At 51.8% G+C, this 22,990-nt stretch overlaps 2 protein-coding genes across 7 annotated transcripts in view; one reads left to right on the top strand and one right to left on the bottom strand.

The window, feature by feature from the left end:
• Positions 1 to 1,468: 1,468 nt before the first annotated feature.
• NKIRAS2 (NFKB inhibitor interacting Ras like 2) lies at positions 1,469 to 5,720 on the top strand. Its single transcript, XM_049781390.1, has 4 exons — positions 1,469 to 1,574; positions 2,889 to 2,996; positions 3,361 to 3,602; positions 5,238 to 5,720. Exons 2-4 carry the CDS (start codon positions 2,903 to 2,905, stop codon positions 5,475 to 5,477), a joined length of 576 nt encoding a protein of 191 aa, XP_049637347.1. The 5' UTR covers positions 1,469 to 1,574; positions 2,889 to 2,902; the 3' UTR covers positions 5,478 to 5,720.
• A 1,712-nt stretch (positions 5,721 to 7,432) lies between these two features.
• ZNF385C (zinc finger protein 385C) overlaps positions 7,433 to 22,990 on the bottom strand; it is a 29,598-nt gene continuing 14,040 nt past the window's right edge. Inside the window, exons 1-8 of one of the 6 annotated variants that reach the window (XM_049779708.1) lie at positions 15,987 to 15,996; positions 15,718 to 15,866; positions 14,423 to 14,533; positions 11,741 to 11,906; positions 9,353 to 9,625; positions 8,801 to 8,997; positions 8,198 to 8,308; positions 7,433 to 7,771 (exon numbers count right to left, since the gene is read on the bottom strand). In XM_049779708.1, the coding sequence (XP_049635665.1) occupies positions 7,541 to 7,771; positions 8,198 to 8,308; positions 8,801 to 8,997; positions 9,353 to 9,625; positions 11,741 to 11,906; positions 14,423 to 14,533; positions 15,718 to 15,866; positions 15,987 to 15,996 (1,248 nt within the window). In that variant the 3' untranslated portion in view covers positions 7,433 to 7,540. Of the gene's footprint in view, positions 7,772 to 8,197; positions 8,309 to 8,800; positions 8,998 to 9,352; positions 9,626 to 11,740; positions 11,907 to 14,422; positions 14,534 to 15,717; positions 15,867 to 15,986; positions 15,997 to 22,990 lie in introns of those variants that run through there. The other 5 variants (XM_049779674.1, XM_049779691.1, XM_049779682.1 and 2 more) reach the window with 5 other exon arrangements.

Here is a 22,990-nt window from a genome sequence, read left to right on the forward strand (position 1 = left end):
AGCACACTGGCTTTGCGGAATGCTGTCTGGATTGGAAACGCATCGAGGGCCGGGGCACCACATCATCATCATTTTTTTTATAGCATCTGCTTCAAACCAATAATTTCTGTGACACTTGGGGTTCTCTGAGGGTTAAATTGGAGTTGGAGGTTATAGGTCAAGGCCACAGAACTGAAAAGGGAGGAGGGCGTTTTAGGATTGGCCCTAGTATCTCAGTATATGGCAGTGCTTCTCAGTTATTTTCTGTATGCCCCCCTAGGAAGTAGAAAACATTTTTCGCGCCCCCCTCGCGCCACTGTAAATAGTATATTTAAAAAAACACTTTAACCTGTAAAACAAAAATATATAACATAATTTGAGCTGATTTTTGAATCAGAGGTGATGTCTGGATTAATGGCTCCAATGAGCACGTCTTGCAATGTATAGCTTTGGAAACGGGGTTTGAAGCAGGACGCAGCAACTCTCAGCTCCAGAGACATACAGAGACATCAACACGGGGCTTAGCTTGTTATGACAGTGTTTGCCGAGGTCAAACGCGCCCCCCTATATGGAGCCTCGCTCTCCCCTTGGGGGGCTGCGCCCCACTATTTGACCTATTTGAGAAGCACTGATATATGTACGCAGTGGTCTACGGCCCACTGAAACCACACCCAACTGCAGATAGATGGATGAGCTCGGAGAGAAGGGCTGAGCCCATAGGAGGAGAGAACAGAGAACGATCAGTTCTCTAGATTATAATTCTGTAGTTCTCTCCTAGTGCTGGGCCTGAGGGAACAGGCTGGCCAGCTTGCCTTGCCAAACAATGGCTTATCTACAATCGAATGTTTAGAGGCCTACCTGCATTGACCCAGCTTCCTGACCAGTTCTGCACTTAGCCCTATTTACCTTTTCCCACAGCTTTTATTGGATGGTTCCAGCTGTTGTGATTACCCAGACCTCTCTGAATTTGAGTTTCCAAGTTTCACAAGTCTCCAACGTTTGGAGACGGATGGATCATATTTGAATTATTTTCCCCCACCCCTCAACAAGAGATGTTAGGCTGAGTTTCTTTCCTGATTTCCTTAGCTTATCACCAAAGGTTTTATTTTTTATTTTATTTCATGTTTTTTTTTTGGGGGGGTGGGGGGCAAAGCCAGCTCTGAGTTGAGATCACCTCTGGTGCGGTTCAGTAAGCAAGGACAGCGTAGGTGGTTCAGAAGACATCGAATGAACCAACGAAGTGTTCCCATGACAGTCTTTCGACGAAGAAACTTTGGACATCAGAAACACCAGAACACCCTGGTCCAGGTGATCCCTAAATACACCCACCCACTCCCCATCCACAGCCAGCCCTCTGGCTTTAGAGTGCAACCCGTCCATTTTTCCGCTGGCCTCTGGGAGGCGCTGTGAGACCGGCGCCCGCTCTAGGCCGCCGGAAATCATCTCGCTGGGCGGAAGTGGCCGGGACGGGGCCGGGTCGAACCGGCAGCGACCCAGGAGGGACACCCGAGTGCTTGTGGCCGTGTTACTTTTGCAGGGGTCCCGCCGCACCTCCAGGGGCCCGGCTGGGGTGCTGCGGGAACCCCCTCGGGGAGGTACGGAGCTGGGGAGCTGCGATCGGCCCACCGCGTCTGGGGGGCGGGTCTCCCCCGCCTCGGATTCCCTGGTGGGGAAATCAGTGGAGATCCCCATGGCTGTCACTTGGGCTGTCACATTCTGTCATCGCTGGGCTCCCGGCAGGATGCTCCTTGGTGGAAGCGCGGGAGGGAGCTCTGCAGGAGGCGTTTTCTTCTCCAAATGCCCGCTGCAGACTTTTGGGATTTTTTTTTGCATCACTGTTGGGAGAAGGGCGTGGCGGAGGGCGTAGTCTGGGGCTACTTTTCTGAGACTTCTGTAAACTTCCGAACTCAGGGACCTCTCTCTTGATTCTGGGGTTTTTGGATCTGAGCCTTACTTGGCGCCATGATCTCCCAGATGAATCGCAGCAAGTATGATCTTGCTGAAGGCTTTTTTACTCCTAAGATTTCTTCCTTCCTTCCTAGGCTCACGTCCTTCATCTGAACTATGGGCGTGGCTGTGATTTAGAGTCAATAGAATTGTCCGAATAAATGGTACAGGAAAGCAGAATAGTCCCCTCTTTGTTCGCTTTTCCCCAGGAAAAGTAACTTAAGGGGCCGGAGAGATAGCATGGAGATAAGGCGTTTGCCTTTCATGCAGAAGGTCATCGGTTCGAATCCCGGCGTCCCATATGGTCCCCCGTGCCTGCCGGGAGCAATTTCTGAGCATGGAGCCAGGAGTGGCCCCTGAGCACTGCCGGGTGTGACCAAAAAACCACAAAAAAAAAAAAAAAAAAAAAAGAAAAGTAACTTAAGACAGAAGTGCACAAAATAGAATTCCTGTCTATTCCTCGGTGGGCTCCTGGAAGCAGCTGGTGCTTGATTCCCCAATGCACAGAAAGGAATCTCTTGGTTTAAAGGCAGGGGCAGAAGACTTTTTTGTTTATTTTGTTTTTGGGCTACACCCGGCGGTACTCAAGGGTTGCTCCTGGCTCTCTGCTCAGAAATCGCTTCTGGCATGCACTGGGGACCATATGGATGCTGGATTCGAAACACCAGTCCTGGGTCGGCTGCTTGCAAGGCAAACGCCCTAAAACTGGGCTATCTCTCCGGCCCCAAGGAACAGAGAGGACTTTAAATCAGCAGCTCTCTTCCCCTTTTCTGGCCACATCTACTGAGATCCAGTTACTGGCCTCACATTCATCTCACTGCCCAAAAGTGGATGTAGCACCTCCCCCACCTAGAATGGTCCCTGGACATCTGAGGCTACTCATTCAGGCTCTATTCTGGGAGGTCAGTTCTGTTCTGATGTGCACTTCCTTCCCTTCATCGCCTTTGCTTCTGTTTTTCCAGGCCACAAACCAAGCATGGGGAAGAGCTGCAAAGTGGTCGTGTGTGGCCAGGCCTCCGTGGGCAAAACATCAATCTTGGAGCAGCTTCTGTATGGGAACCATGTAGTGGGTGAGTGTTGTGAAGCTATGGTGGAGGGGGACATATGGATTCCAGCAGGCAAGGGCTGAAAGCGGCTTCTAGTGGTGTTCAGATTCCCAGAGAATAAACTCTGCTTAATAACTGCCCACCAAACCACACTGAACATATCTGGAAAGCCAATGCTGGAGGCAGGGAGGTATAACTTCCAGGTCAGCCATTGGTGCTTTGTGTTAGCAAGAGATTTATGTAGCTTCCCTCATATCATTTCAATTCTGCTGATATCTGAACTTGCGACCCTTTACACTCCTTCCTTTTTGTGTCTGCTGGACCATCTGGTCACTCGCATTTCCCACCTCCCTCCCTCCATGCTAATGCTCTTCTGGTTTTCTCCCAGGTTCTGAGATGATTGAGACACAGGAGGACATCTATGTGGGCTCCATCGAGACTGACCGGGGGGTGCGAGAGCAGGTGCGCTTCTATGACACACGGGGACTCCGTGATGGGGCCGAATTGCCCCGACACTGCTTCTCTTGCACGGATGGCTTTGTCCTGGTCTACAGCACAGACAGCCGGGAGTCCTTCCAGCGTGTGGAGATGCTGAAGAAGGAGATCGACAAGTCCAAGGACAAGAAAGAGGTCTGGGGAGGTGGGGGGTTGGCAAGCACAGTTCTGGGCTGGGGGGGTAAATTTACCCTGTGCATTCCTCATGGACTTCCAGGATATAGGATGGGATCTGTGCAGGATGGGGGCCCCCCGGATCAAGGGTGCCTGACCCCTACAGGAGATCCCATGTTGAGACAGCTTAGGAGGTCCCAAGTAGTGTTTTCTTATTTTCTGTTTGTTTCTTTTGGGTGGAGCTCCTAGTAGTGTGGGTGGGGGGTTTCTGTAGACCATGTAGGTTTTCTGTAGACCATGTAGGTTTTCTGGAGACCATGTAGTGCCCAGGATCAAACCTAGGGCTCCCACTTACAAAGCCTATGCTCTAGCCCAGGGGTCCTCAAACTTTTTAAACAGGGGGCCAGTTCACTGTCCTTCAGACTGTTGGAGGACCAGATTATAGTAAAAACAAAAATTATGAACAAATTTCTATGAACACTGCATATATCTTATTTAGAAGTGAAGAAACAAAATGGGAATAAATACAATATGTGGCCCGCGGGCCGTAGTTTGAAGACCCTTGCTCTAGCCCTTTGAGTTATGTTCCCTGGGCCCAAGTACTCCTTTATTGATTTTTATTTTGGGGCCACATCAGGCAATACTCTGGGGTGACTCCTGGCTCTGTGCTCAGGAATTACTTTTGGCTGTGCTTGGAAGACCATATGGAATGTCAGGGATCAGATTCAGGTTGGCCATATTCAAAGTAGGCACCTTACTTTCTGTATTCACTCTCTGCCCCCTCTTCCCCAAGTGTTCCTTTAAACTAGTGTTCTGGACCACTTACTGAAGGAAGCCAACAACTATCTTGCTAAGGTCCAGAATGATAGTACAGCAGGTTAGGCATTTGTTTATACATAGCCAACCTTGAATCCATCCCAGCATCGCATAAGGTCCCCTAAGCACCATCAGAAGTGACTCCAGGGTGCAGAGCCAGGTGTGCCCGAAAACAAAAGAAAAAAGAAAAATACCTAGCTCCTAGTAATGGGCAGGTGGAGAGTGAGTTGAGGGATAGAATTCTTTTTCTTTGTTTTGTTTTGTTTTGTTTTGTTTTGTTTTGGGGCCAAAACAAAACTGGTGGTATTCAGGAATTGCTACTGGCTTTGCGTCACAAATCACTCTTGACAGGCTTGAAAGACCATATGGGATGCCAGAGGTCGAACCTGGGTTGGCTGCGTCCAAGGCAAATACCCTACCTGTTTTTCTTTTGCTCCAGCCCCTAAACTTCATTTAAAAAAAAAATTTTTTTTTGGTTTTTTGGGCCACACCCATTTGATGCTCAGGGGTTACTCCTGGCTAAGCGCTCAGAAATTACCCCTGGCTTGGGGGGACCATATGGGACGCTGGGGGATCAAACTGCGGTCCTTCCTTGGCTAGCGCTTCTAAGGCAGACACCTTACCTCTAGCGCCACCTCGAGGCCCCCTAAACTTTATTTTTATTTTGATTTGGACCATACTGAACTGGTGCTCCATAGCTTGTAGATACCCTAGCTAGGGGATTGTTCTTGATGTTGCTTCGGGGAATAGGCAGTGCCAGGAGTTGAACCAACCTTGAGCCCATGCCTACGGCCCACAGTATACTCACTCACAGGCCTCGTCTCTGTCCCTCTCCCTCAGGTTACTATTGTGGTCCTTGGCAACAAATGTGACCTGCAGGAGCAGCGCCGAGTTGACCCAGATGTGGCGCAGCACTGGGCCAAGTCGGAGAAGGTGAAACTCTGGGAGGTGTCCGTGGCGGACCGACGCTCCCTCCTGGAGCCCTTCATCTACCTGGCCAGCAAGATGACCCAGCCCCAGAGCAAGTCCGCCTTCCCCCTGAGCCGCAAAAACAAGGGCAGTGGCTCCCTGGATGGCTGAGGAACTGTCGTCACCATTTCACTGTCCTAGACCCCATCCAGCCTGGGTGGCCTCCAGAAGTGGGTTTCCAGGAGAGGGCAGAGCTAACAGTTGGGCTGTCATCAACCATGGGGTGGTGCTCCCACTGGGGCAGGCAGCCGGGTTATACCTGGCCACCTTTGCTTCCTCCCAGCTCTGGGAACTGCAGGTCACCCCACTTCCACCCCCTCTGTTCCCAGGTGACTTCTGAAGGGGTTATTGGAGGGGGGTCAGCTCTACCCTCAAGGGTCCCACTCTGAGCTTCTTGTTTGTGACACATTCGAACCCTAACCTGAAGCAGGGTGCCCCAGGATGGTGTTCACGTGCCAGGACTGTGGCAGGACTCAGAGGAGTCAGCTTGGATGCTGCTTGCTCTCTCAGCTCTTCCCCTTCCTGCTCAGGTAGCCACTCGTGGGCCTCTTCGTTTGCCGACTGTGCTGAGTCATTTGTGACTCTGGGCCCCCGCCAGGCCCTCGCCCTCTTTCGGATTCAGTTTTCTCATCTGTAAAGTGATGGGAGTCGCTGAGATGATCTTTCAGGGCCTCCCCTTCTGTGCCGTTCCACACACCAACCGCTTTTGGCTGGCTCTGCCCTTATCTTCCTTCTTCCCCTTTCAAGGTGCTATTGCGGCGGGGACACTGCCTCCCCCCACCACCAGGGGGCAGAAGCACACTGTCTGCTCACCCCAGAGCGGCCTCCTGCTACCCATATGGGCCAGCAGTCATGGAGGGTGGACTTCAACCTTTGCTGTGGTGGTTTTCAGGTTTTCAGCAAGTAGCTGTGTTTCTTTAGATCAGTGTAGAGTTGAGCCTGCTGTCCAGGTGGAGGCTGGGCATGGTGCTCCTTTCGCTCTTTCTTTCCTCCGGTGACCTATGTGGTAGAGTCTAGAAAGCTGGTGACAGACACTCACCCCTCTTCTATGAGGCCGGGATGGGGGAGCGGGGTGGCAGCCTGGGGCTGGGTGAGTCCGGTCACACGCAGGCTCGGGTGTAAAGTTCATTTATTGATGCATTGGACAGAATAAAACCACAACTGTTATCAAAAATTTCCCTCCCCTTCTTTCTCCCAGTGGAAATGACTCCTAAAAAAATTGATGGGGTCAGGCAAAGTGCCATGGTATGGGAGGGGGGAAGGGCTGGTGTGGGATAGAGCTAGGTAGGGGTAGGCGATGGGTCTGACAGCATAAAAATAGGTGTTGGGTTGATCAACACAGGCTCTCCAAACTCAGCTGCATGGCAGGGGGGACCATGGGCTATTTGGGAGGAAGAAAAATGCAGGGGTGCTAGGGACTTGTTTAAATGGCGAGCCAGAGGTGCAAGCTTTTGATGAAGGGGGCTATTAGCAAGGACCATAGTCTGAGGGAGACCCCATGACTCCCTAAAAAAAAAAAAGGGAAGATATTGGGAGACAAGGGGAGAACTTTGAGACGATTGATGTCTCTAAAAATGGGGCTGTCCTAACCCCAGCCCACATATTCTCCCCATCCTGGGAGGGAAAGCTCCAGGAGCCTGCAGCCCCAGGAACTCCTTCACCTCTGCTTCTTTCCCCCTAACCCCTCAGCCTGACCTCACTTCCACTTGAGACTCTCCTTAGTTGTAGAGATTGTCAGAGAATCCAGCAAATGGGGATGGTCTCTTGGGGAGATGGGGGTAAAAATCACAGACCTGTACCCGGGCTTAAGACTCCCAGGGCCTTTGGCGTGAGTGCAATGATCTTGGGTGGGGAACATGAAGTCCCTACACCAGTGGGGTTTGCATAGAAGTGTGGGATTCACTGCTGTTGTGTCCCATTCATTGGGCTGGGAAATGCAGGAGGAACCCAGGACAGTCCTATAAGGCTGGAAAAGGTGGAGGAAGCGTGGTCCTGACCCAGGACCAGGACCCTGGACCCAGGGTGGTATTGAATGCCCAGTCTCTGTGGCATGAAGGGGTGGAGGGCAAGCTGCCCTGTGGTCCAGTCCAGCTCTTCTTAAACGGGTTGGAGGCAGCCAGGCCCTGTGTAATACTGGAGCCCACCGAGAAGTCAGCCCCGGCCTCCTCAAGAGGCTAATAGGGGGCAAAGAGGATGGGTCCAGCTGGGCGGACAGCTCCCACAGGCGCACGGAACAGAGCTGGGCCCAGGATGGGTGTTGGGAAGAGTGTGGTGGCTGCCGCAGGGGCAGGTCGCAGGGCCAGGGGCCCGGGCAGAGCACAGAGGGCTGCAGTGGCAGGGAGCGGGCTGGGCAGGAGGCGGGCAGCCAGCGTCTTGGTCAGCTGCTTCTGCAAGGCCAGTTTCGACTGCAGAGAAGAGAGAAGGGACAGTTCTGACCCTGGGGAAATCCCACCTCCTTCATCCTGGGGCTCCAGCCTGGGGCTTTGGCTGCAGGAAAAAACGTGTCTCGGAGGCTTCCAAACCGAAATCCTCTCTCTTCCCACCCCCAAACCTCCATTCCAAAGGGTTTTCTTTGCAGCTGTCTTCCTGCCTGGGAGGTGGAGGGGAGTCAGGAGAGACCAAGTGCAGGGGTGGGAAGGGGTACACTCTCCAAGCACCAGCTCCCCAAGGTGACCACTCCAGCCCCCCCTTCCCACCTTCACTGAAATCCCACTGGGCAAATCCCCAGCCCTGCCACTCCCCAGCCCTGCTAATCTCCAACCCTGCTCTTGCCCTCCAGTGTCCAACTCCTATCCCTACCCCTGGCTTGCTCAGGGCCTGCAGACAAATACCTTGAGGATACTCACAGCCAGCGCTGCTTGCTTCTGTAGTTTGCTGTGCTGGCTGCAGGCCTTGGAAGGCTTCCCGGCCAGGCGGTCTTTGTGCCTTCTGCTGCTCAAGTGCTGTCAGATGGACACAGACTAGGAACAGGGTCAGAGACCCAAGGACCACACTCCCTCCCAATCATTCTTTTTTGTTTGTTTGTTTTTGTTTTAGTGTCACACTCAGCAGCGCACAGGGATTACTCCTGGCTCTATGCTCAGAAATTGCGCCTGGCAGGCTCTGGGGACCACACGGGATGCTGGGATTTGAACCACCGTCCTCTGCATGCAGGGCAAATGCCCTACCTCCATGCTATCTCTCCGGCTCCCATCATCATTCTTAGTTACCCTCCTACCCTGACTTTGAAGATACTAGAAAAGTACCCTGGGCTGGCCTTACCCTGGAAGTAGAAATGGCTCTCCCCGGAGCCCTCTGGATGCCAGGCTCAGACCAACCCCGCTCAGATCACCTGCTCCCCCAGACTCCCTCCTCGCCTGGTACTGGTACCACACCCCTACCACCACTCCCTACCCCCTGCCCCTGCTCCCCATACCCAGTCCCTGTTCCCCCACCTGCTTGAGCTGGGTCTCGGAATTGACCTGGAGCTGACAGAGAGCACAGTGAAAGGGGGGGCTGGGTCCCTGCCGGCCTCCCCGGCCCCCTGCGGTTCTCCTGGTCTTGTGTCCAGCCCCACCGCGGGATACTGGGCGGCCCCGGCTCCTCCGGGGAGCTCCCTGCTGGCCTTCCACCATCCACCGGTGTCTGGCTCCTGCGGGGGAGAGACAAGCCAGTCTCAGCAGGGAAGTGAAGGCTGCAAGGCCTTGAGACACCCGCTTCACCCGGGCTGCTCTGCGCATGGTGGCCCTATAACCACAGGAGCTCTGTGCCCCCCAAAATCTCCTAGCTGCCTCCTGCCACACCCACCTCCTCCAGGCAGGCCTCCTGGTGGTGGATTTTGGCCTTCACCCCCTAACTCTCCCCATGCTGAGATGGACGCTGCCTGGGTTCTCTGGGATGACCCCCTTCCTGCTGGCCCGACCCTTCATGATCCCTGCTCTGCTCTCACCTGCCCTAGGAGCAGAGCCTGAGACCTCTTGGCTGCAGCTGGGGTGGGGTGTACTGACCTGTGTTGTGAGCCTGAAGCTGGGAGGCAGAGTTCACAGTCACCTTACACGTCGAGCAATAGAGGCGCCCCTTTTTGCCCGTGCTGTCCCCGCTCCCCACGGGGACTCCTGCAGGATCCTCCTCCGTCCCAGGCTCTGGGGAGCAGGGAGGACAGGAGGAGGAAGAGGAAGAGGAGGCAGCGTCCAGGAGGTCTGGCTGGGTGGGCTCCCTGGGAGCCGATTCTGGAGTCAGCGGCGGCTGCAGTGGGGAACCAGCAGGGGGCGCGGCAGGAGCTGTGAGATATGTAGGGGTGAAAGGCAATGAATGAGATGTCCACACATGGTTTGAGGCATGGAAGAGTGCAGGGTACAGGGGTGACCCGAGCTGAATCCCAGACTTTACCACCAACTCATGGTAGCAACCTTGGACTCTTTGGGCCTCAGTTTCCCCATATGAAACTGGAAGATTGGTCTCAGAAAGTCCTCACAGTTCTGACATTCTACAGCTGTAAGTTGTATTTAACTATTATGGTTGTTAGCTGAAAGTATTCCTAGAGGACATGCTAAAGCCAGGCACTAGATACTTTTCTCTATCAACAGGACAGATAAATATATGTGCTTATATATACGTACTTTTTTTTTTTTTTTTTTAGTTTTTTAATTTTTGGGTCACACTCGGCAGTGCTCAGGGGTTACTCCTGGCTGTGTGCTCAGAAATAGCTCCTGGCAGGCACGGGGGACCATATGGGACACCGGGATTTGAACCAACCACCTTTGGTCCTGGATTGGCTGCTTGCAAGGCAAACGCCGCTGTGCTATCTCTCCGGGCCCTATATATATGTACTTTTATAAAAGAGTGCAGTTATATGGAAGAGTGCCAGCCAACAATGAAAAAGGACAGAATACTGCATACACATGGAAAAATCTTATCATGAATGTTCATGAATGTTCTAGAAGGATAATCAAAAGCCAGATGAAACTGACCCATGCTAAGAAATAGCAGGATTGGGTTGGAGAGAGAGTACAGTGGGTAGGGCATTTGCCTTACACACAGACAATCCAATTTAATTCATGATAAGATGATTCTACCTCAGCCATTTCTATTAAAGTGATACCCAAGGACCAAACATCAGCTTTGTAGTCATAACCGGGTTCAATCCCTGGATCCCATATGATCCCTTGAGCAACACCAGGCTTAATTCCTAAGCCAGGAGTAACCCTTAAGCACAGCGGGTGTCGCCCCAAACCAAAAACAAGGCAGGATCATAGTTAGCTTGGGGGGAGGAGTATAGGTGATCGAATCCATTACCTCAGAGATTCTGTTCATCTGGATCCCCAAATATTATCAGCTAAGATCAGGGCACACGAGATTGGGGGGCAGGAGAGGCCTAATCCTGGGAATGACATCCTTGTGAGAGACACATGAAAACAGATGGGGAGAACATGATGTGAGGAAGCAACAGAAATTGGGGTGATCGAAGAGGGCTAAAACTTACCAGCAAGCACCAGAAACTATAACTAGAAACGTCTTGAAGATAGAGGTAAAATAAGACCTCAGAGCATCCATGCCAACTTTGTGACACTGGTACAGGCTCTGACCTCCAGAAGTGAGGAAAGACTTTTCTGTTGCCAGGGGAAGCCCAAGGGGGTGACCGGGAAGAGGATTTGGGAAGGATTCTGAGGTGCAGTTGACTTTTGTGATCTGCATGATGTGCTCAGGTGGGGGATTGGCTGAACTTAGTCCAAGTTCTCTGTCTTTTGCTGCATGCATAGGAAAATGTTCCAAGAGCACAATAGTGAACAAGCAGAAATCTTGTTCATTCCTGGGGCCAGAGCGATAGTACAGTGGTAAGGCGTTTGCCTTGCACATGGCTGACTACAGTTCGATCCCCTGTTATCCCATATAGTCCCCCAAGCCAGGAGCAATTTCTGAGCACATAGCCAGGAATAACCTCTGAGTGTCACTGTGTGTGGTCCAAAAAAATCCTATATATCTATATCTATATCTATATCTATATCTATATCTATATCTATATCTATATCTATATATCTTGTTCATCCCTAACTCCTTGACAGAAGCCAGATTTGGGGTGAAGGAGACAAGAGTTCAAGACTGAGCCTTAGGGCCTGGAGAGATAGCACAGCGGCATTTGCCTTGCAAGAAGCCGATCCAGGACCAAAGGTGGTTGGTTCGAATCGAATCCCGGTGTCCCATATGGTCACCTGTGCCTGCCAGGAGCTATTTCTGAGCAGACAGACAGGAGTGACCCCTGAGCACCACCGGGTGTGGCCCCCCCCAAAAAAAGACTGAGCCTTAGAGCTGGCTGGGGAGTGAGTTTAACCTGCAGGCTGAATATAGGACATTGTCTGGAGAGATAAAAACACATAAATAAATAGCACAAGACTGACCTTTGCTCTGCGACTCTTCAGGGGCTCGGCTAGTGGGAACCGGGGTTGGGGAGCCTGGCACCCCATCCTGGGCCAGGTTTGGCAGTTTCTGCTTGTTCTTGGCAGCTTCTGCGGCTTTGAGTTTGCGGGCATGTTTGTGGCCTTTATAATGAGCTTCTGCCTGGTTCTGAAAGAAGAGGGTATGGGGTTCAACATTGGCTGAGTCCCTGTCACCCCCTCCCTGAGCTGGATAGACCCTCCTAGGGGTGGGTCCTCGTCAATACTATCACCAGCTCCACACATTTGTGAGCTCAGCCACAGACTTCCAGTTCTGACTCTGACACCACTTAATAGGCTATGCATCCCGGGGCAAGTCACATCACCTCTCTGTGCCTTGATTTCCTCCCTCACAAACTGCAGTTACAATACTAACCTCACTGGGTGGTGTGAATTCAGTGGGCAACTGAATGATCTTATAGATACTCAGTGAACATCCATTCCTAAGATTCAAAATGCACCAGTGAGACAGCACAGTAGTCCCGCACTTTGAGAAATGTGTACTCCAGAACATTCACTGCTTTTTTCCCCCCAATAGTTACAAACACCTCCTTTTTGCTAGGGACCATGCTGCAGGGGCAAGGCATTAAGTAGACACAGTGCCGGGGAGATGGTATATATATAGAGGTAAAGGTGCTTGCTTTATGTATGCCAACCTTGCTTGTATGCTGCCAACCTTAGTTCAATCCCTGGCACTGTATATAGTCCCCAAGTCCCCTAAGAAGTGACCCCTGAGCACAGAATTGGGAGGGAGGGAGAGAGGGAGGGAGGAAAGAAGGCAATGCTTCCCTCAGATAGAGTATTTCTTGTATGATTCACAAAACCTGAAAGCTTCAAAGAAATCTCCAATTCTGTCCCAACACTCCTTGAACCTACTGTCCTGGCTTGTTCCCAAATGTAAGAAAGATGAACTCTGAGGTCATCACTGAATCCCCAGCAGAGCATGTCCTGACCCCCCAGAGTCACCTTTGCTGGGAGGTCAGAGGAGGCCCCTCCACACCTAAGAGAAAGCCCTGTAGTAAGCAATGGAGCCTGCAGTCAGCCAGGCCTGATCTAAATCCAGGCATGTGACCTCAAGGAAGTCCCTTAACCTCTCCCGAGGCTGCTCACGCCTCTGGAAAAAAATCTAATCACAGCCCCTCGCTCCAGCTCAGGGAGGCACCCTGAGAACTGACAAGATGATGACAGACAAGAGCACATTCAGTACAGTCCTGGGTTATTAAGGTCTTAGCTCTGGGGAACAGAGTTAGTACAGCATTAGGGCACTTTCCTTGCACACGGCTGACTTAGGTTCGATCCCTGGCACCCCAAATGGTCCCCGAAGCCTACGGAAGAGTAATCTCTGAGTGCAGAGCCTAGGGTAAATGCTAAGCAGAGATACAGGACTAAGCCATGAGTACCACAGTCTGTGCCCCCAGCTCTGGGACTAGGAGAAGGCTCAAAGGGATGAATTGACATGCAGATGGCCTGGATTTGATCCTTAGCACCACATATTCTCGAACCCCCACAGAGTTTGGAGGAGTTTGGGTAACTGCTGAGTGTTACCCAAAAGCAAAAGTTTGGAAAGTCAGTTTTTTTTTTTTTTTTTTTTTTTGGTTTTTGGGTCACACCTGGCAGTGCTCAGGGGTTATTCCTGGCTCCAGGCTCAGAAATTGCTCCTGGCAGGCACAGGGGACCATATGGGGCGCCGGGATTCAAACCGATGACCTCCTGCATGAAAGGCAAACGCCTTACCTCCATGCTATCTCTCCGGCCCCTGGAAAGTCAGTTTTAGGCCAGGAGATGCTAAAGTAAGTAGCTCCTAACACCCAGAGTGGAAGGGCAGGCAGTCTTTTTCTCTTGTATGATAAAGAAGAGAGACACCGTGGGGGAGCCAGTGATATCTGAGGAGACTAGAGAGGGAAAGGGTTCAGGACTCCAAAGAAGAAATGCTGGAATGGATAAAGGTCTCAGGAATAGAGCTATAAGCTCCACTAAAAGAAATGTCCCCTCGGGGCTGGAGAGATAGCACAGGGGTGTTTGCAAGCAGCAGATCCAGGACCTAAGGTGGTTGGTTCATATGGTCCACCGTGCCTGCCAGGAGCTATTTCTGAGCAGACAGCTAGGAGTAACCCCTGAGTATCGCCGGGTGTGACCCAAAAACCAAAAAAAAAAAAAAAGAAAGAAAAGGAAAGAAATGTCTCCTCCTCCAAATCAAATGTAAGGTTGGCGAGATGGTTCAAAGGGCAGGAGCTTAGGTATCAAACACATACATGCATATTAATCTCATTCAGCAAAAATAGGCCAGTTGGGGGGGGGTACTATAGTAGGGAGCTTGTCTTGCACAAAGCACAAAGCTGACCCAGGTTTGATCCTCAGCATCCCATATGGTCCCTTGAGCCCCTCTAGGAGTGATGCCTGATGATTGCAAAGCCAGGAGTCACCCCTGAGCATTGCAGGGTGTGTTCCAGAAACAGGGATTTTAAAAAGGGGGCGTTATTTTCACACAAAGAAACACACCTTCACATCCAGAGAGGAGAGAGGCTGGGAACAACAAAGGTCTGGGGGCGCCTCTTCTGCCTCCAGAGATGGAACCTCAGGACAACTACCCCTGGGCAACTCCTTACCCCAGGAGCCCCAGAAACCAACCCCGACTCCCCCTCTCACCGCAGAGTTGAACCTCAGGTGACAGATGTTGCAAGAGATGAAGAGCTTCTTCTTCAGGGGGGATGGGACCCCAAATGTGTGACTGATGACGGCTTTCTGGACTGGGTCCATCTGTGAGGAGGGAGGGCACAATCATTCTGTGGTCATTTTGGGGGGACAGTATCATTTTGGGGGGACAGTGTCCCAGCTCACAGCCCTGAAGGGACATCCATGTGATTCCACATATGAGAACAGACCCATGGCTGGGGACCCTGGACCTTTCTCGCTGCCCTTCGAGCCTGTGGCTTTGGTAAGGGATCATCCATTGGAAATTCCTCTTCTGGAAGCCAGTCTTTGTGCTGGGCCTGTGGCCTAACTCTGACTGCTTTGATCAGCTCAGCATCAGCATGAGAGAGCCAGGGGACAGCAAGGCTGGAGTGTGGGGGTCCCTGAAAGGACTTGGGAACCTGCAACCAAGAGGTCAGGGATTTCATTTATGAGACCCTATGTCTGGAAACTGAACGTGCCAGATGGGGTAGGGTGCATAAGTGATTCCATTTGATTTTTCTTTTTGGAAGGAATTTGGGCCACACTTGGCAGTATTGAGGTTATCTCTGACACTGTGGTTAGGGGTTACTCCTACTATTCAAGGTATCATGCAGTGCCAGGGATCAAACCCAGGTCTCCAGCATGTAAAGTATGTGCTCTAGTCTTGTGAGCCATTTCTCTGGCCCTATATCTGATGTCTTTTTTGGAGGGGGAGGGCTTTCCTGACAGCTCAGGTAGGGAGGTGAAACCCATGCTCTCTCATCTGGCCTTCCCATACCTACACATGTGGAAACACAGCACACACTCAGACATGTGACACATAAGCTTACACATTCAAACACACAGACTCAATCACCCAGCACTCTAGCTATGCACACACTAAGTGGGCACACAGAGCAGTTCAAGTGAAAACCTCCCAGATACACAAACACACATGGTAATCACATATTCAGACAACATGGGGGCACACACACATTCACAATCACACATAACAAAGACCAGCTGGAACACGAACTGAGACTGACAGGCACACTGGGATTGCAAACAGACACCCCAACATCCTTAGACAAAATCTCAAGTAAAACCCAGTTTCCAGGTACTACAGGCAAGAGGGGTGGCAGCATCCTGGTTCCTTGGCATAGGAGAAAGTTGGGTCCAGGGGTCCCCTCTTGGGGTGCACCTACTCACTCTAGGGGATGTTGGAGGGCCAAGAGCCTCTCTTCCACTTGCCCCCTGCATCTCCCAGCCTGGCCGCACCCACCACCTACCGTGCTGAAGTTGGGGAAGAGACTGAGTGGGGCGCTGCCATTGAGGTGGAAGGCGAGCAAGTGCTTGAAGTCCAGCGGGGGCTGCAGAGGCCGAGCGGGCAGGGACAGGGAGGCCAGCAGGGGACTGGGTGCATTGGAGGCTGGGCCTGCTGCAGGAGGAAGAAGGGAGGGTCTGATGTGGGGAGATACCCACCTTTCTGCTGCCTCTGGGAGCTCTCAGGGGTGAGGCCAGAACCAAAACTGCTGTGTCCATCCCCTCCTCCCCTTACAAAGTAGCATGGGGGCCTGGAGAGATAGCACAGTAGCGTTTGCCTTGCAAGCAGCCGATCCAGGACCAAAGGTGGTTGGTTCGAATCCCGGTGTCCCATATGGTCCCCCATGCCTGCCAAGAGCTATTTCTGAGCAGACAGCCAGGAGTAACCCCTGAGCGCTGCCAGGTGTGGCCCAAAAACCAACCAAACAAACAAACAAAAAAAAAATAAACAAAGTAGCATGGGCCAAGCCCAGGGCCATTAAAGCCCATTTTGGGGGAAACAGAAGCAGGAAGTCAGGGCCAAAGCAATAGCACAGTGGGTAGGGCTTTTGTCCTCCTGTATGCAGATGACCCAGGTTCTACCCCTAGCATCCTATATGGTTCCTTGAGTACTACTAGGAGTGATTCCTGAGTGCGGAGCCAGGAGTAATCTTTGAACAGCATCAGGTGTGGCCCCAAACAAAAAACAAAGGCAGAAAGTTCAAGTGAGAAAGCTCTCTGCCCAGACAACACCCTCTAGGGTTCCACCTGGCCATGGCAGGGACAGTGCAGTGAGGGCTGACTGACACACATCACCATGGAGACAGCTTGCTGCAATGCATGTGGTTACCACTTCATTGCAAAATCAACCCAAACCCAGGATACCCAGGGAGAGGCAGGTCTCCCTGCTCTCATTCACTGCCCCCTCCAGACCCCCACACTGGTGAGGGCACAGACTGACCCAAGCAAGGGGAGGCTCACAGGAAGCTGAAGAGGGGTACTTTCCCCAAGAGGCACAAATCAGCGCTATAGTTGTCACAGCCTTCTTTAGGAGGCAAGGACAGGGGGAAGAGATAAGAATCTGGGGAGCAGCCAGACTTCAAAAAAGAAAACAAGGTGAAATAAATCGGGCACATTCAGGAATTTTTGGATGCTGCCATTGCAAAACAAAAATAAACCCTTTTTCAGACCAGAGAGTTGGACCCCGAGGGTTGAAGCATGGGCCTTGCATGAGAGAACTGGGTCTATCCCCAGTACCACATAGTCTCCCCAAGCATGGCAGGGAGCATGGCAAGCAGCATGGGATAAGCCCAGGGCCATTAAAACCTGTGTTAGGGGAAATAGAAGTGGAAAATTGGGGCCTGACCGATAGTACAGTTGGTAGGGCTTTTGCCTTGTATGCAGCTGGCCCAGGTTCAACCCCAGCATCCCGTATGATCCCTGTTCAGCCGGGTATGGTCCCCAAATCTAACGATGACCTTTCAGAGTTTGGTGTTGACACCAAGAAAGATATGGTAGGGCAGGAAAGTACAGCAGGGGGGCCGGGCGGTGGCGCTCGAGGTAAGGTGCCTGCCTTACCTGCGCTAGCCTAGGAGACGGACCGCGGTTCGATCCCCCGGCGTCCCATATGGTCCCCCAAGCCAGGAGCGACTTCTGAGCGCATAGCCAGGAGTAACCCCTGAGCGTCACAGGGTGTGGCCCAAAAAACCAAAAAAAAAAAAAAAAAAAAAAAAAAAGTACAGCAGGGAAGACGCTAGCTTTGCACATAATGGATGCCGATTCAATTCCTGGCAACCCATGTAGTTCCTGAGCCCTGGCGGGAGTGATCCCTAAGTACAGAACCAGGAGTAAGCCCTGAGCACTGCCCAGTGGGAGTCACAAGACATAAAACAAAGAAAAAAGAAAGGGGTAGAACTATTTTTGCACTTCTACATTTATGAGCCGATATACAAAGTCAGACACGGTGTGGGAACAGAGCATATGCAAACAAGGCTGTCATCTGTTCTCCAGGAAGAGAACTGCTAGGAGAGAGGACAAACTATGTTCAAGGACTTGTGTCTCCCTCCCTCAGCACTCAGCTCCCAAGACAGGGTCCTCTACGCTGAAGCTTAGACACACGCCAGATTTTGTAGAGCCCAAATCTAGGCCAAGTCCAGAAGATGAGCAATTTCTGAGCCCATAGCCAGGAGTTACCCCTATGCGTCACCAGGTATGCCCCCCCCCCCCAAATAAAACCATAAAAAAGACCTAGATTTGAGCTTCAGCTCTGAAATTCAACTAAAATTAACAGACTATCATCTTGGGCCGGAGTACAGCAGGTAGGAAGTTAGCATTGTATGCAACCAACCTAGTTTTAATCCCCAGTACCTCAATGGTCCCCCAAACCTGCTAGGAGTAATTTCTGAGCAAAAAGCCAAGAGTGATCCCTGATTACTACTGGGTGTAGCCCAAAAACCAAAACCAAACTGTTTGGTGGCTAGAGAAATTGCTCAACAGTCTGCATACATGCTTTGCATGAGGGAGACCAAGGATCAATCCCAGCACTATATGTGGGCCCTGAGCACAGCCAGGAATGATTTTTCCCACCAGTTAGCCAGATGTGGCCCTGAAAACTGCCCAAGACAAAAATAACCAAAACATGCGGTAAATTATAAATTTAACATTTTGTTGGCAACATTATATAAAAGTCCTGCAGAGAAAGTGTGTGTGTATGGGCCGGGCGGTGGCGCTAAAGGTAAGGTGCCTGCCTTGCCTGCGCTAGCCTTGGACGGACTGCGGTTCGATCCCCCGGTGTCCCATATGGTCCCCCAAGCCAGGAGCAACTTCTGAGCACATAGCCAGGAGTAACCCCTGAGCGTTACCGGGTGTGGCCCAAAAACCAAAAAAAAAAAAAAAAAAAGAAAGTGTGCGTGTTTCTTGTTTTTTTTTTTTTTTTTTTTTTTGGTTTTTGGGTCACACCCGGCGGTGCTCAGGGGTTACTCCTGGCTGTGTGCTCAGAAATAGCTCCTGGCAGGCACAGGGGACCATATGGGACACTGGGATTCGAATCAACCACCTTAGGTCCTGGATCGGCTGCTTGCAAGGCAAACGCCGCTGTGCTATCTCTCCGGGCCCTGTGTGTGTGTTTCTATAGCACCTTCCCAGTCTCCTTTATTCCTGGGTCTCCCTCCAATGCTCCTGCTCAGAGATTATCACTGCTCCTGGCCAGGGACTCAGAGCACCAGCTGTGTGCTCTGTCTGTCATCTTTCTGGAGAATTTGAGCCAGTACCACCACTGCACACCAGCCCAAGAACTCAAACCTAATAGCACCTGAGCAAAGCTGCAACTGGCATGTCTGCAGGGCCACATTTGTTACTTGAAGCTCTAAGTAGATAGGGAGAAGGTAAAGGAATGGAGGAGTCCAGGATTTTAACCCCACCACTTCTAAAACATGCGAGTTTTCAACCCAGGTATAAATATCACACCTCCATGGGATGTTGGAACCCAGTGCTTCAGAAGTGAACCTGTGACAACTGAGCCTCACCATTGAACCTCTCAACTACATCCCTGTCGCACAACCATATCACCCAAATTTGGGGTGAACCATCTGTGCTCTAGGTTTACTCTGATTCAGTTCTTGGGGGAACATGCAGTGCCAGAAATCCAACCTGGAACCTCACACAGTGCTCTACCACTGAACCACATCCTGACCCCAGATTTCTTATCTATAATCTTATTTTGCTAAATTTAGAAACTTTTCACTTTTGGGGGGAGGGGTCACACCCGGCAGTGCCCAGGGGTTACTTCTGACTGAAGGCTACAGAAATCGCTCCTGGCAGACTTGGGGGACCAAATGGGATGCCAGGATTTGAACCATTCTCCTTATGCATGCAAGACAAATTCCCAACCTCTATACTATCTCTCTGGCCCTCACTTTCTTTTTGTTTTTGTATAGGGGCCACATCCAGCGGTGTTCAGGACTTACTTATTCTTGGACTCAGGGATCATTCCTGGTAGGACACAGGGAACCACTGGGATGCCAGGGATCAAATCCAGATCAGTGCATGCAAAGCAACCTTACCAATTAGACTATCTCACCAGCCTCACATTTTACTTAAAAACAAAACAGGAGCTGGAGCGATAGCATAGCGGTAGGGCATTTGCTTTGCATGCGGCTAACCCAGGATCGACCTGGGTTCAATCCCCAGTGTCCCAGATGATCCCCCAAACCAGGAGCAATTACTGAGTGCATAGCCAAGAATAACCGCTGAGCGTCACTGGTTGTGGCCCCAAACCCAAACCAAACCAAAACAATATTGTGAGAATCTGGAGCAAAACACATCTGTAAGCCAGATAGGCCTTTAGGCTATCTGTGCCCTCTGGTCTAGGCTGGCCTGGATTGGCTTCTGCACTGTGGTGATGAGACAGAGCAAGGTCTGGCAGAGTCAGCTCATTGGTGAAGGAATGAGTGGAGTGATCTGGCCACTGCCAGGTGGGGCTCTGCCCAGACCACTGGATGTCCTCTCTTCCAGAGCCTTGCCCAGGCCTCTGGCGGCCACCCACCTACATGCTCCTCCCTCTTCTGGGACTGTAGTGATCACCTTGCTCCTTGCCCAGTAGTGCTTGGCACAGGCTAAATCTCTGCAGCTCCAGCAGGGCAGAACAGTGGTCTTTGTGCACCCATTACTTGACCAAGCAAAAAACAGTGCTCAGCAGGGCCACCCTGGCCATGCCCACCTCCACCTTGAGGCCCGTGAAGGCAGGACAGGCTCTACCTCCTCCTCCTGGCCCTCCAGGACAGACTGGCCCCAATCCACCAGCCTGGTGGATGTCACATGACACAGCAGGGCATGGCACTCTAAGTTGTTGTTGCCCAAAGTGAGGGCGTTCCCAGCTTTGCCTGGTGGCACTGGAGACAGAACATTGGTTTCAGCTTATAGCCAAAGTGCAGCCAGGGGGACTTCTCCATCCAGTGCTTGCTGGAGTAGTGCTTGCGTTGCTGATTGGAGTTGGAGGATTTTCCGACTGTCTTCTTCCAAGGGAGCACCTTGCCTGCCCCTTTAGGGATTTACCCCAAAGTTCTTGCCCTCCCCCAGCCTCCCTAACCCTCCCCACTGGAGGCACCACCCTGGACAAGTGGAGTTGGAGGGGAGGCATCTGCTTGCTAGGCTAAAGGGGAAACTGAGTCAGGAAAGCTTACTTCCGCTTTGCCAGTGGGATACTGGAGGCAAAAGAGACAAGGAGAAAGTGTCAGAGATCTGCTGGGGATCAGTGGATCCCGAGGTGGCCTGAACAAAGTGAGAGAGGAGGGGCCAGAGAGATAGCATACTGGTAGGGCATTTGCCTTGTACACAGCCAACATAGGACAAACGTGAGTTCTATTCCTAACATCCTATATGCTCCCTCAAGCCTGCCAGGGCAATTTCTGAGCACAGAGCCAGGAGTAATCCCTGAGCACCTCCGGGTGTGACCCCCCCAAAAAATAAAAGTGGGAGAGAGCTATGAGGAAAGGACAGGCACATGCAAAGAGCAGAGAGAGGGATCCCAAATAGCCCCCTTGCTTCTCCAGGCTCCTCTGATGGGGACTGAGTAGGGACAGCAATGCCAGCACACAGAGCCAGAAAGACTGGCAGCATCTTTGCCACTAACGACAGAGGTGAGTTTGCCACTATACAGCATGGTAGTGATGAGAGGTTGAAGGGGCTCATGGAGAATATGTGGCTGGGTTGGGGCTAACATTCTAGCCTTCCCGCCCCTCACCCAAAGGCTGCCCTGTCTGCACCCACAAATCACAGCCATCTGTCAGAAAGGAGCTAGCACAGAGCTGTGCACCCCCATCCCACTCAAAGAATGAGGTTTGTTTTCTCAGGACTCCCTTTCCCTGAGGGCATACGGACACAGGTACACACACATGTCCATGTATATCAGTACTGGGGGGTCAGTGACAGGTCACCCAGCTGTGGGTCTGCACCCCAGACTGAAGACCATGAGCTGGTTGGGTGCCTCTTCCTCTTCTAACAAGGCATGAGCCCAGAGGAGTGGCACAGGGGCTGAGGGCCTCAGTCAGCGGGTGGCCTCTGACTCTCTCAGCCCACGGCACCTCAGACTGAGGTTCCATCTCTCCCGCACACTGCTGCCCATGCTGAGAGCCCCTAGTGTCCTGTGAGAACATTATTACTCTGGTTTTTGTTGTTAGTTTCTGTTTTGGGGCCATACCTGGCTGTGATCAGGGCTAACTCCTGGCTCTGCACTCAGGGATCACTCCTGGCAGGCTCAGATTACCATGTGGGGAACCAGGAATTGAACCTGGGCTGGCCTCATGCAAGGCAAAACTTACCTGCTGTACTAACACTTTGGTCCCTCCCATTCCTCTTACAAGTGCTCGCTATGGCGGCATCATTTTATTTTCAGTTTCATAGTCAGTTAGTGGTTGAGTTGGAGCCCCCTGTCCGAATGACCCAATTCCTTCCTTTAGAAGCCTGTCCCTCTCACATCTGCCCCTCACCCAGGAGCCAGAGAGCAAGCTGACACTTGTTGCTCTCTTGCTTCTGCTTCTTGGCTGCCCCCCCCTCACCCCTTACCTCCGCTGGCACTTCTTCCTCCTCATCCAGGTGAAGGTCTAGGACCCTTCCAGAGCCTTTCATCATTCTCTGCGCGGCTTGCTGCCAAGGCTTACCATACCCCACCCATTTCCTGTGGGTAGTGCTATCCCCCTCAGTGCCTGGAAGCTTCCTCATCTCCTTAAGTCTGGTCCTTCCTAGGAGCAGCTCTGACAAGCCTTTTGCTGCCTTGCCCCCACCTGGTCCTGTCCTCCAGTACAAGAGAGATGTTAAGGAATTCTCTAGGCAACTTTCACTTGGTTCCAACCACAGTATATTGGAATCTTGCCTGCCTTCCTCCCTCCCCCTTCCTTCCTACCTACCTTCCTTCCTTCCTTCCTTCCTTCCTTCCTTCCTTCCTTCCTTCCTTCCTTCCTTCCTTCCTTCCTTCCTTCCTTCCTTTCTTTCCTTCCTTCCTTCCTTTTCTTCCTTCCTTCCTACCTTCCTTCCTTTTTTCCTTCTTCCTTCTTCCTTCCTTTTCTTCTTTCTCCTTCCTTCCACTTTCCATCCCTTCCTTCCTTCTGAAAAGGGAAATCAGCCCCCCCCCCCCACCAACCTTGGTGGGTGCCCTGCCCCTTAAGGAAGTCGTCACTGCCTCGGCCCCACCTCTACCCCTACCTCACGAATCATTGGTGTTATCGTAGCGGAAGTCCAGCCCTCAAGGACTCTTCTTCCCCTCCC

Source organism: Suncus etruscus, chromosome 1, assembly GCF_024139225.1.
Source record: "Suncus etruscus isolate mSunEtr1 chromosome 1, mSunEtr1.pri.cur, whole genome shotgun sequence".
Taxonomy (NCBI): domain Eukaryota; kingdom Metazoa; phylum Chordata; class Mammalia; order Eulipotyphla; family Soricidae; genus Suncus; species Suncus etruscus.

What these genes read in the sequence shown, in the direction of transcription:
- NKIRAS2 (XM_049781390.1), top strand. Translation starts at nt 2,903, where the DNA reads ATGGGGAAGAGCTGCAAAGTGGTCGTGTGTGGCCAGGCCTCCGTGGGC. An exon ending in GTATGGGAACCATGTAGTGG is followed by an intron (nt 2,997 to 3,360) that starts GTGAGTGTTGTG and finishes GTTTTCTCCCAG; the next exon opens with GTTCTGAGATGATTGAGACA. An exon ending in AGTCCAAGGACAAGAAAGAG is followed by an intron (nt 3,603 to 5,237) that starts GTCTGGGGAGGT and finishes CCTCTCCCTCAG; the next exon opens with GTTACTATTGTGGTCCTTGG.